General features: G+C 46.7%; 2 protein-coding genes across 2 annotated transcripts in view; one reads left to right on the plus strand and one right to left on the minus strand.

The window, feature by feature from the left end:
- The window catches only part of NAA15 (N-alpha-acetyltransferase 15, NatA auxiliary subunit), a 33,786-nt gene extending 25,098 nt beyond the window's left edge, over positions 1–8,688 (minus strand). The window contains exon 1 of the mRNA XM_072334961.1: positions 8,393–8,688. Within this exon, the coding sequence (XP_072191062.1) occupies positions 8,393–8,446 (54 nt within the window). The 5' untranslated portion in view covers positions 8,447–8,688. The remainder of the gene's footprint in view (positions 1–8,392) is intronic.
- A 265-nt stretch (positions 8,689–8,953) lies between these two features.
- NDUFC1 (NADH:ubiquinone oxidoreductase subunit C1) lies at positions 8,954–11,417 on the plus strand. The gene is made up of 4 exons (XM_072334962.1): positions 8,954–9,154; positions 9,553–9,656; positions 10,474–10,560; positions 11,268–11,417. The coding sequence occupies exons 1-3, from the start codon at positions 9,094–9,096 to the stop codon at positions 10,555–10,557; spliced, it is 249 nt and encodes an 82-aa protein (XP_072191063.1). The 5' UTR covers positions 8,954–9,093; the 3' UTR covers positions 10,558–10,560; positions 11,268–11,417.
- Position 11,418: the final 1 nt, after the last annotated feature.

Genomic DNA, 11,418 nt, shown 5'->3' on the forward strand with positions numbered 1-11,418 from the left:
ATGCAGCAGGTGCCTCCATGGCATATTGCTTACCAAACCTTATTGAAATCTCACTGACACAAACCTTACTGCATCCGTGGCTCAGAGGAGCAGAAACACAAAAGAAAAACCTTTAAGAAAAGTATCAAAAAAAGGGAAAGGAAGAAAAAGAAGAATTACACATAGAAAGACGACTGTGAGCTTAATGCCTAGCCTGGGTGTGAAAAAGCAAATAATCTGCTGGGGGTCAAGAAGCTTCTGTAGGAGGAAAGAATCAGTAAAGGAAAAGGAAAAAAAAAGGCAGAAAAATAAAATTACTGACACAGGAATAAGGACATCTCAGGCACTCTTCAGACAAAACCATGGGCATGCTGGAAGCAGAAAGCCTCTTCTGGGTCACGACTTTCCTCCCAGAAGAACAGTTTGTGGTGGTTATGCCCAGGCACCAGACACACACTGTGGGACAGCTATTCTACAAAACATCTTTCACAGTTCCAAGGACTGCTGAAAAAGCACTGCTGCCTTCTCTGACCTCCTGCACATGCACATTTCTGCAGCCAGCAGTCCCAGCGTGCTTGTGAGGCTTGCCAGACAAGTGCCCCACTACAGCTTGTGACAGCACGCAAGGAAAAGACATCAGAGCTCAACTTCTAAGAAGGTGACATCTAAAGCTTTAAAAAAAAGTGATTGACTATCAGTACTGATTCTCTAATACACATTTGCTTCCCTCTGAGTTTTTCCTCAGTCACCAGATGTTTAGAAGTCTCTAACAAGCTTTTCTATACATCCTCTAGACAGAAATACAGCCTACTCCAAGCATACCAAGATTCCTGTTATACCCTAACTCATTCTACTTACTACATTAGAGTAAGGAAATGACACCTGATTCATTTAAAGTCACTTCAGATGGTAGCAGGTACAGCAAAACTTGCGCTCGTACTTCTCCCCCCATCAAGTACTTATTGACTGGAGCTGAGCAAAAGCAATTACAAGACAGACAAGAAGAAACAGAGCTACAGCCTGTATTCTCTAGAATCCAGGCTTAAGGTGGAAGGAGGGCTCACGTTCTAGAGTTTGAGACACCAAAACCAGTTCCAGACATCTAAGCAGAATCAGCCATCAGCCAGCCTTACACACTCACATCCAGCACGCCACGTGAGAATGAATTCCTCTGCATTTCTTCCTTGATGGCTGCCATAAAGCAGAATGAAAAGACTTACCTAGCAATTCTGCTGGTGACCTGCTAGGTTGAATACAAAGCAAAACTGACAAGCTAAGTGGCTAGACCTAGCTGAATACTCAAGGACTGCTGACAAGAGCACAGACACGACTTCATCTGGCATTGCACTAATTGCTTTCTCTTCAGTATAAACTAATATATTCCAGAAATTTTGCTATGTTAAATTTGTAATTCACAGCAATAGCTTCTTAAATTGAAACAATAGCTTGCAATTTCTAATAAAAAGCTGAATTCTGCAAAGAACAGTACAAAGTACTTAACTCTCTTCTAAGCTTATACATTTTCTTGGGCCATAAGGAAATCACATTTTTAACTCCATTATCTGCAGATTAATGAAACTAGAACTAGTTCCATTACCTCATTGGCAGTAACTCTGGCAAGGCTCGCAACTTAATTTAGCCAGTACTAAAACACAGCCTTCTCCACTGAATGAGAACCAAAACTGGATTCAGCCCCAAACTATTAGAGTTGCCACCTTAACTTTTCATCACTAACCCACTGTAACTTCACCACACCTATATTTCTCAGCAGGTCACGTAGCCTGCAAGTCTCACCGACAAACAGCAGGATAGCGCACACTATTTGCCATCACATGCAAGAGTCACCAGTTTGGATAACTGACTGACATACGTGTGTGGGTAAATGCTTTGCCTGCTTCTTTTCCAAGCTTCCCAGCAGGAAATATGATGGAGAAAAGTCAGTCTCTGCCAGAAACAAAAACCAACCAGAGGGACTCCACTCTATTACACTCTTCCCTGAGGGCTTGTGAGGTTGAGCAGAAGGTGGAAGAATTTTTTCAACTCCGGCAATACATTTCTGCAAGGACTGTGCAGCGTTTCCCAGCAGCAGCCACGACTGCTTGTGGCATCATACAGGAACACCAGCAACTACAACTCTACTGTTTTTTGTAGGAGAAGGTCTTGGCATACTTGGCCTTAACACTAGCTAAGGCATGCACTTAAAATGCATGATATGCACATCTGCCACTCAGATGCTATCTGCTTCCTCAGCACAGTTCAGATGTAGCAACTTAAGATATAGTAAACCCTGCTGCTGGTGTGCAGCTCAAGGTGGTTTCCCAGCAGTTATACTCTCTATAGCTAGACTAGACCAGGTCAAGTCACTAAGGTACACCAGCTCAAGCTAAACAGAGTAAGGAAGATTCTGAAAGGTGGAAGCATTAGGAGCAACTGATCTCCATGTCTTTTGAGCACTGACCACAACAAACGGTTCAACAGCTCTCACAAGTGCTCCAAACACACTCATTCCAATTCACAACAAACAAAAAATGTTTACACAAGAGAATGGAAAAATTAGTCAAGTCGAACAGATAGGTTAGTGCTGAAAAACTTCAAGGCCAACTTGCATACATTTTTGCTCAGAGTTAACAAATACAACAGCTTTGTCTAAGGAACAGCTACAGCAACTGTCCAACTGTCCTCCTCCTGCACAGCCCGTCTTACTTTTTGGGTGAATGATACTTCACAGCCAGCATTCCAAGGCAAAATACATCAGAGGGACAGGTTCAAATTGCAACTAGCAATTAAGAAAGAGGTAAGAAATGCATGAACCTCTCTACCTAGAACAGCCACAGGAAAAAAGTCAGCCTATGCTTCTAAAGTGGCCTCACATTGCGGCATTTGACAAAATATGGTGGGAAGCAGCTGCAGACAAATTTACAGCTCTTCTAGAAGAAAAACTAAAAATTCTGATGCAAAACTTCTGCTGAAAAAAAACAAAACAATACTAGTTCTACTGATTACTGCTTGCTTAATTTGCTTGCACCTTGAAGTCCCCTTAAAAGAGGAGTGACTAGCAAGACAAGGGATTGTACCCTCCTCTTTGCCCTCGTGAAGCCCCATCTGCTTCCAGGCCTGTAGCTTCCAGCACAGGAAGGATGCAGAGCTGCTGGAACAGGTCTAAAGGGCCATGAAGATGATCAGAGGGCTGGCACACCTCTCCTCTGAAGAAAGGTTGAGGGAGTTGGACTCATTCAGCCTGGAGAGGGCTCCTGGGAGGCCTCATTGTGGCCTTCCAATACTTGAGAGAGCTTACGAACAGGAGGGAGACTGACTTTTTACATAGGCAGATAGCAATAGAACAAGAGGAAACAGCTCTAAACTAAAAGAGGGGAGACTTAGGTTGGATGTTAGGAGATTTTTCACTCAGAGGGCAGTGAGGTGGTGGCACAAGTGCTCAGAGAAGCTGTGGGTGCCCCATCCCTGGAGGCGCTGAAGGCCAGGTTGGACGGGGCCCTGGGCAGCTGAGCTGGTGTGTGGCAGCCCTGCCCATGGCATGTTGGGAACTGGACAGGCTTCAAGGTCACTTCCATTACAAGTTATTATGTGAGCCTACAATTTTAACCTCCCCTTCTTAGGAAAAATGATCATGAATCTGGCCTTACATCAAGTCAGATCAGCTGGCTTCTGTCCATTTCTCTATATCTCCAGTGCTCAGGCTTTGTATGTGAATCTTGCATGAAACTGACAAAAGATCTGGTATGGATAGCAGATACAAACTGTTCTTCCACAATCAGGCAAAGTAAATGTATCCTATCTTGGATTTCGAATAAAAAAAAAAAAGAGAAAGGGGCTCCCCACAAAAGGTCATTACAGTCTTACAGACTAGCTGGGATATTTCACCTCAGCTGCAACTTATGACACAGCCTGGGACACGTGCTGAGGCCACTGACACTTTCTAACTTTGTATTATGTCCCAAGTATTCTTTACACTCAGCTCCGAGGTAGGAGATGTTGTCTTGCAGGACTGAGTCATTGCAAAATACCTAATGTGATTATTAAGATAAAAAAGGGTTATTCTTCAACATTACATGGTTTGCTACCATGATTGTGTGCTATCATGGGAGCACACATATCTCTAACAAAGACACAGCAATGCTACTAGACATAAAAAGTCACTACTTCATTTCCATTCCAATGTTTCAACCAAGACATTTTTTCCTCCTACTTTCAGGAAAGCCAAGTGTAGCCTTTTGCAAAGGGAGAAAAAGTGATGGATGTTCCTGCAGCCACAGGATCGGAAAAGCCCTGTTAGCAATTCTGTGTTCCAGATGAGATAGCATGCAGTAAGACTTCAGAGGTGAGCACACCTGATTGCTGTACAGTCATGCAAATGCAGTGATGATTGCATACAAAATGTGCTAATTTATTTGGTTACCGATAAAAGCAAAATTTTGAAAATTAGCCTTTAATCTTGTCCTTAATCTCAAATTGAGATCACTTAAAGATACTCCCGGTCTGCCACCTCAGCAGCCTTGGAGTCAGCACCCAAACTGCTGAGACAGGGCGTTATTTTAAAGGACTGCTGCTGCACAAAGCACGAGTGAAGGAGTAGCACAGGTCTGTCAAGTTTGGAAGTGGAGGGACAAGGAGCAGGATCTGGAGTGAAGAAACAGGAAGATGGCCCAGCAGGAGGGACTTGGCACTTTTACAGCAGAGCCACTAATGAGATGCTGTTCAACAGGCTTTTTTTTTTTTTTTTCCTTCTATGTCATTAGGAAGTTCCTACAGCTTTTAGTAGAGCACTTGACAAAGCTGTGGACAGGAAGAACAGCTCAAAGACAAACACCCTCGCACAGAGTAGCATTATCACAGCAATGAGCAACCCAAGGTGAAACTCAGCTCTCCTCTTGCAGCAGACTTGGTGCTTGTGATGCAGGACGGGTTGCAGCCATGTTCAGCCAAGCCCTGCCGGCACATAAGGGAGCCAATTCTGACCACCCATATGCCACCCCAGCCGCCAACAGCACTGCACAGAACTGAATGAAGAACTTAGATCTGTATACAATGTAACCGCAAGCGGGAGCAGGCGGCACCCTGCTTCTTTTGCCTATTATTACTACAGCTTGCGCTGATCGGTACATGACCAGTAGGAACCTACTAAACCAGGTGTGAATGCACTTCACTCCTTATTTGTTCTCCGACATCACATAACACAGTGATCTTTCACTTAAACACATGGACTTTTCCTGCTCAATCTATACTCAACTGGAGGCAAAGCATACCAGCTACAGAGAGCACATGCACCTTCCTGCTCTTCCAGAACATCCTGACTCTGAAAACTACTTCCTCTGCTGCTGCCAGGAAAGTGAAAAACTTCCATCCCAAACAGTATTACATTTAATATTTCTTAAGTATGTTATAAATTTATTCAACTTCTACATCCAACCCAAAGTTCACTGGATGCTGTTGACGGGACTTGTGAAATAAACCCAATGGATGGTATCTGACCAGATGCAGTGGTATCTGGCAGAAGGCCAGAGGGGTTCACCTGTTACATTTGATACAAATCAGTCATTACTTATTTTCTACAATTATTTGTCTTACCTTTTCTAGTATGAAGGGCATAAAAAAACAAAACACTAAACTGTTTTCTCCATTACTTCATAGTGCATCCAGATTTCTGAGTATCAAGTCGACCTTTCTATTCCTTCAGCTTCTGCATCCATTACTCTGCCTTTTCATAGAATCATGGCATAGCTGGGTTGAAAAAGCAATGATCATGTAGTTTCAACCCCCTGCCATGTGCAGGGTGGCCAACCACCAGACCAGGCTGTCCAGAGCTACATCCAGCCTGGCCTTGAATGCCTCCAGGGATGGGGCATCCCTCTACCTCTGACATCTTCTTCAGTAGTCAGTGGACTGCTCGGAGAATTTCTGCACTTGAAAGAATGACATGGACTCAAATCATTCCAAATGGGTCCAAAATTAATAATAATAAAAAATAAGTTGGGAAAAAAAAATGTACAGAGCAGCTTTTCTTCTTCTAAATTGTACAGAACCTTTGACAAATGGCAGCAGCACAGGAATACCTACCGGCAGTCCTAACAGGGAGTAGTTCAAACCATAAGAACAATATAAGCTGGAAACTTGATTTTTAAGGGAAGCAAAATTGAAGCAGCGCAGCCATCAATCATTTTGTGACTGTTTAGTTTTTTTCTTTTTTGTAATTCAGGCTGATCACGCAGATTCCTTTCTCTCTGCACTACAGAACATGAAGCTGTGAAATGCCATTCAGATGGAAAATTTTTTTGTATTGGAACCTCCACATACCTGTAACGTGACTGGGAGAGGTGAGTCTAGCTGGTGTGTTGCAACAAACAAAGGCAAAGTGCACACCTTTCTGAACTCAGAATTCGTCAGGTAAGTGGAAATGCTGGTTTGCAAGCCAACTTAGACGCAAAAGAAACTTACAGATCACTTACGATGTTTTCTACAAGCAAAAACTCTGAAAGATAATAAACTTTCACTACAGAAAGGTAAATGGAGGCTGGGCAGTTCAATGTAAATTTTGCAAGACCTTAACATTTTTCTTCTGTACTACAAGCATATTTCTTAACAGAAAGGCAAAGAAAGGATTTAGGAGCAATGCTTTTTGTGAAAATACAAAGCTGCTTACCTACTTAGCTCCTACGTTTTCTACTTCCAGGAAAACTTAAGCGTGACTGATTTCACATTTCTGTGAGCAGTTTTGCTATCAGTAGTCACCTATCTGAAGAGTATTGCACCCTTTCAGTAGCACTTGGGCTGGCTGCCAAAGCATCTGCTGAAAAATCCTCATCCAGTCTTGCTCCCCAGGACAGTTCCAGGTGCCTGTCCAGGCCAGCAGAAAGCACATGCCAGCCCAGGCCAACTCATCTGGCTACTGCATCTGGCAGCCTGGGTGCCACCAATAAGCCAGCTGCCCAGGCAAGCTCTGGTTCTTCTTCCTGCTGCTCGCCACCCCTGGGTCAAAGAAAGAGTGGCTGAGAATACAGCATCACGAAAGATTACAGCCTTTTGAAAAGCAGGGCTGTATCAGGGAAGCGCTGTAAGAAGAGCAATGTGGGGAGGTGGCATGGGAGTAAGCAAGGTGCGTTTCCTTGGGCTTGCATGGATAAATAGGATGTCCTAAAAGACACCTCACACTCAAGCCAACCACATAATCAAAACTTTACAAAGCAGGGTCATTACCTATAATAAGGCAGACAAGCAGTTCGTTAGCCATGCTTTCAGCATGATGAAAACTGACCTTAGCCCTTTTCTATTCACAAAGACATCTCATCACAGAGCTGCCTTAATACTAGACTATGCGTCACCAGCTCATCCCTGGAAGATACTGGGAAACAGAAAGCCAAATAACTTGTAGTTTAAACAGTACCTGAAATTCTTATATTTTTATTAAAGTTGTTCAGTTAAAAAGACAACAAAATTGTAATTGCTTCAGTGTACAGACTGCAGTAGACATTTCTCTTTCTTGACCTGAACCAACTCTTACTATTCCAGTTCAAAACATGTACATGCTTAAAACACAACCAGGCCAATTGCTGGGCAGAACTGAATCCCTCCAAGTAGAAATAAGCTCCAGTTCCCTGTGCCTGCTCTAACCCTACCCAAGCCGTGTGTCTTCTGATGTCTTTACCAAATCAGAGATTTCCAGCTCTACAAACAAGACCCCATTTTCACGACGTTTGGAAGATCAGCCACAAACACCACTTTCACGGCAGAGGCTTACAGAATTCTAGCAGTGCTGCTGTTTGGGAAGGCCTGCAGTACTTCTTACTCTTAGGCTCTGGAGGATTCCCATTAAGCCTCGTTGGTAGCGAGCGTAACTTTTTTAGACAAAACAAATTATTTTGTTTTTTTCTTTTTAATACATATAGTTCCTGACTGATAACTCAACCTCCTGACCAAAGCCACTGCGACCAGCCACCAGCCCTAATCTGTTGTGTCTCACTCATCCCCAAGTCCAGAACACGGGGTTCCCTCAGCACAGCTGAAACACGTTTCTCAAGGTACAAAACGAGCTCTACACTCCTGCTTCTTGTCTTAACCTCTTTCCCTCCACTCACCCACCAACAGCCTGAAAAACTGACTGCTGAACTCCCAACGAGAGCAAGCTTTAAAGCTAAACTTCACCAAGACTCCCAAGCCCCCACACAACTCCTCACTTCCTCCTCCACAAGCCGCCTTCCCCCGCCACACTAGCCTAACTCCTGGCGCAGCAATCTGAGCCCCAAGGAGACAAGAAGGCGGCCGCGCCGGCGGGGAGGAGCGGCCCGCGGGCGGAGAGGCCCACGGCGGTGCGTCCGGCGGTGCCGCGGCCCTCCACAGGGCAGCACAGGGGCCGCCGCCCGCGCCGCGCGGCCTGCCCGCGCTCCCGCCCGCCACTCACCAGGATGCGCTTGAAGAGTGCGTTCTCTTTGGGCGGCAGGCTGACCGACGGCATGGTCCCGCCGCTCCGCTCCCGCCGAGGGGCTCCGGGAGGGGTGGGGGGCGGGCGGGCCGCGTCCCGTTCCCGCTGCTCGCTCGCCGCCGCCGGGAGCCTTCCCCTCCGCCAGAGCCTGGCCGCCGCCTCCCCACCCCCGCCGGCCCGCCCCGCGGCTGCCGCGCTCTCTGTCCGCCGGCCACGGGCCCGGCCCCGCGCGCCCGCCGGGCTGGGCTGCCCCGCGCCGAGCCCCGGGCGGCGCTCACGTGGTCACGGAGCAGGCCGGAGAAGCGCCGCCAAAATGGCCCCCGCGCGCGGCTTCCCCAGCCGGGTCACTGCGTCCAGCGCGCATGCGCCGCGACCCCGCGCCGGCCCCGCCCCGCCCCGCCCGGTGAGTCACGGCGAGGGGCCGCCGGTCGGGAAGCGCCTCTCGTGGGGGGGAGCTCAGTTCTAAGCCCGGCACTCAGCCCGGCCGCTCGCCGGCCTTGAGGAACGCGCCGTTCCTTGCGGTCGCGGCTGCCCACGCACGCCGCTGTCGTACCGCTCGGCCCAGCAGCCCGCAGAACCGGTTCCGTGCCCGGCGGAACGTGTGGGCCCCGCCAGGCCGATAGGGGGCGCCCTTTGGCGCAGCCTGTGGAGCTGCGACCGCCCCGCGGCTAGCGGACAAGATGGCGACGCCGCTGAGGGCAGCGAAGTGGCTGCGGCTGGCGGGTGGCGGGCCCGGCCTTGGTGAGCGGCGGCAGCGGGCCGACGGGGTGTCAGTTTTGGCCGCTTAAGAGTCCTTGCGCCGCTCGTGAACGTTACCGGCAGGGCTTCGTTGTGACCCGCGTCCTGTAGGTGTACCTGTCAGCTTTGCGGCTGGAGCTGCGGCAGCCTGCGGTCACGCTTCTCCCCTTCCTCGCTTAGTTTTGAATCGTTTCACATTGGGATGCTGCGCTGCCCCGAGGCGGTGATGCCGGCCTGGGGAGGGTCCGAGGTGTCCGTGTTGGATTGCGGGTGGGAAGCTCACATGGGGCAGCGAGACGGCAGTGCGAATAGATTTACTCGGTTGTATTACTGAGAGTAATTGGCTCGGTAGTTTGAATGTGAAGCAATGCTAACGTGTTTTAAATCTTCTGCCTTCGCAGCTCTGACTCGTTCTGCATTTTTTGCAAAGAAGCCTACTTACGACCGACCAAACTGGCTTGGAGTTGGCTTGGCTTTCACCACCACTGCTGCCCTGTGGGCTTTCGTAAGTGTTTGCGCTTGATTTTGTTGAACTTAGCCATTTCCAGATTGTGGTGATCTGAAGACGATAGCTGCAACCTCCTAGTTGTGGTAATGGATAACTGTAGCAAGTGTCAAGACTGAAGTATGATGTGTGGATTACTTATGCCTTACCAGGTCCATGTCACAATTCACTGTGTAAAAGCAGTTGGGCTTGATGTTGGAACAAGCAAGATGTAGTTTCTTTCATGAGGAAATATAAAGGATAAGCAGCACGCGTGAGGACCGTAATCTCCAGGGCAGGATGTATCTCTCCTCTTCTTGGTCCCCCAGTTCATTCTTGGGGTGGGGTGGGTTGAGAGCAAGAAAAAAAATTGGCCAGCAAAAAATCATAGAACCCTTTGAATCTGAAGGTACTCAGGTATCAGAAGGTATCTGGAAGCCCACCTGGGCCCACCTTTCTGCTGTGGGTGGGATGCACACCCACCAACTGAGGCTGCCTGGGGACCCATCCAGCCTGGAACTAAACACTTCCAGGGATGGGGTATCCACTGCTTCTTTGGGCAGCCTGTGCCTGTATCTTGCCATCTGAAAAGTTGCTTCCTAACATCCAACCTAAACCTGTCCCTGCGGAGGGGAGGGAGGTGTCAAAACCATGTCTTCCTGGCCAATTGATAGTATACACCTAATTTACCCTTTATCCTCCCAATTCCCAATAATTATTAGTTGGCTTATGTTCTGATCATTAGAATTTAATTTTTCAGGAAAAAGTGGTCAATTTCCTTTGGTCTGTTGTTCCAGTTGTGTGCTGTATAGCCATTTAACATACATTGCTCTTACAGCTTTTCAAGCAACATAATGAAGATGTAATGGAATATGAAAGAAGAAAACAAGAGGGACAACATAAGTGTACAGGTTGTTCATAGTAGGTATGCACACATTGGTACTTTTGACATAGATAACTAATAATTCTGCTGATCTTTGCCTTAGATTAATTATCAGCATCTCAATTGCTGGCTTTTTTCCCCATAGTATTTTCTTTAATGTTTTGTCTTGGCTTTTTGCTGCTTACTTACTCCACTCCAGTTTCACAATGATAAAGCGACAGATATTCATTTGTGTGTGTGTTGACTGCTTGCTTTTTGCCTTAGAAACACGGATGTTGAGAAAATAACCAGTCACGTATTCGGTGTGATAAATTTAGATCCCAAAGGAATGCCTTTCCAGTGCTTTTTAGTGGCAAGGCTGCTAAAAATAGTTTATAGTTGAGTAGTGTGGGCCATTTTCCTTAGTTTTGATTGTGTTGCAAGTAAGAAAATGATACAAAGTCAGTACCTATAGATACGCATTATTAAGTAAATCATACCCATAAGATTGTCACTGTCATTATTGATATTAAAAAGTCACCAACGTAACTGTGGTTCTACCAGCTGGAGGTTTTATGGAGGGCTGTAGCCTCAGAGCAATGGAAGTGTTATTTGTAAGAAGTACTTCAAACTAATGCAGGAAGCCTTGTAGCATTGTAGTTGTTTTTCTGTGTGGCTAAAAACCTAGAATGCTGTGAGACCTTTCTGCCTGACTTCATTGTATGGATTTTCCTTGTTGCTAAGGGTTTTTTTCCCCCCCTCTTTCTTAGGTTGACCAAATGTTCAATAAGAAACACCATCGGCTGCGTCCTGTGAATTAAGGAGCACAGCAGACCTATCTAAAAGTACTTAAACCCTTATCTGTTCGTACATTTCGTTTGTGAGCTTATAAAATAAAGCGTGGAAGAAGCTTCTGAAGAC

This window comes from Excalfactoria chinensis, chromosome 4, assembly GCF_039878825.1.
Source record: "Excalfactoria chinensis isolate bCotChi1 chromosome 4, bCotChi1.hap2, whole genome shotgun sequence".
NCBI lineage: Eukaryota > Metazoa > Chordata > Aves > Galliformes > Phasianidae > Excalfactoria > Excalfactoria chinensis.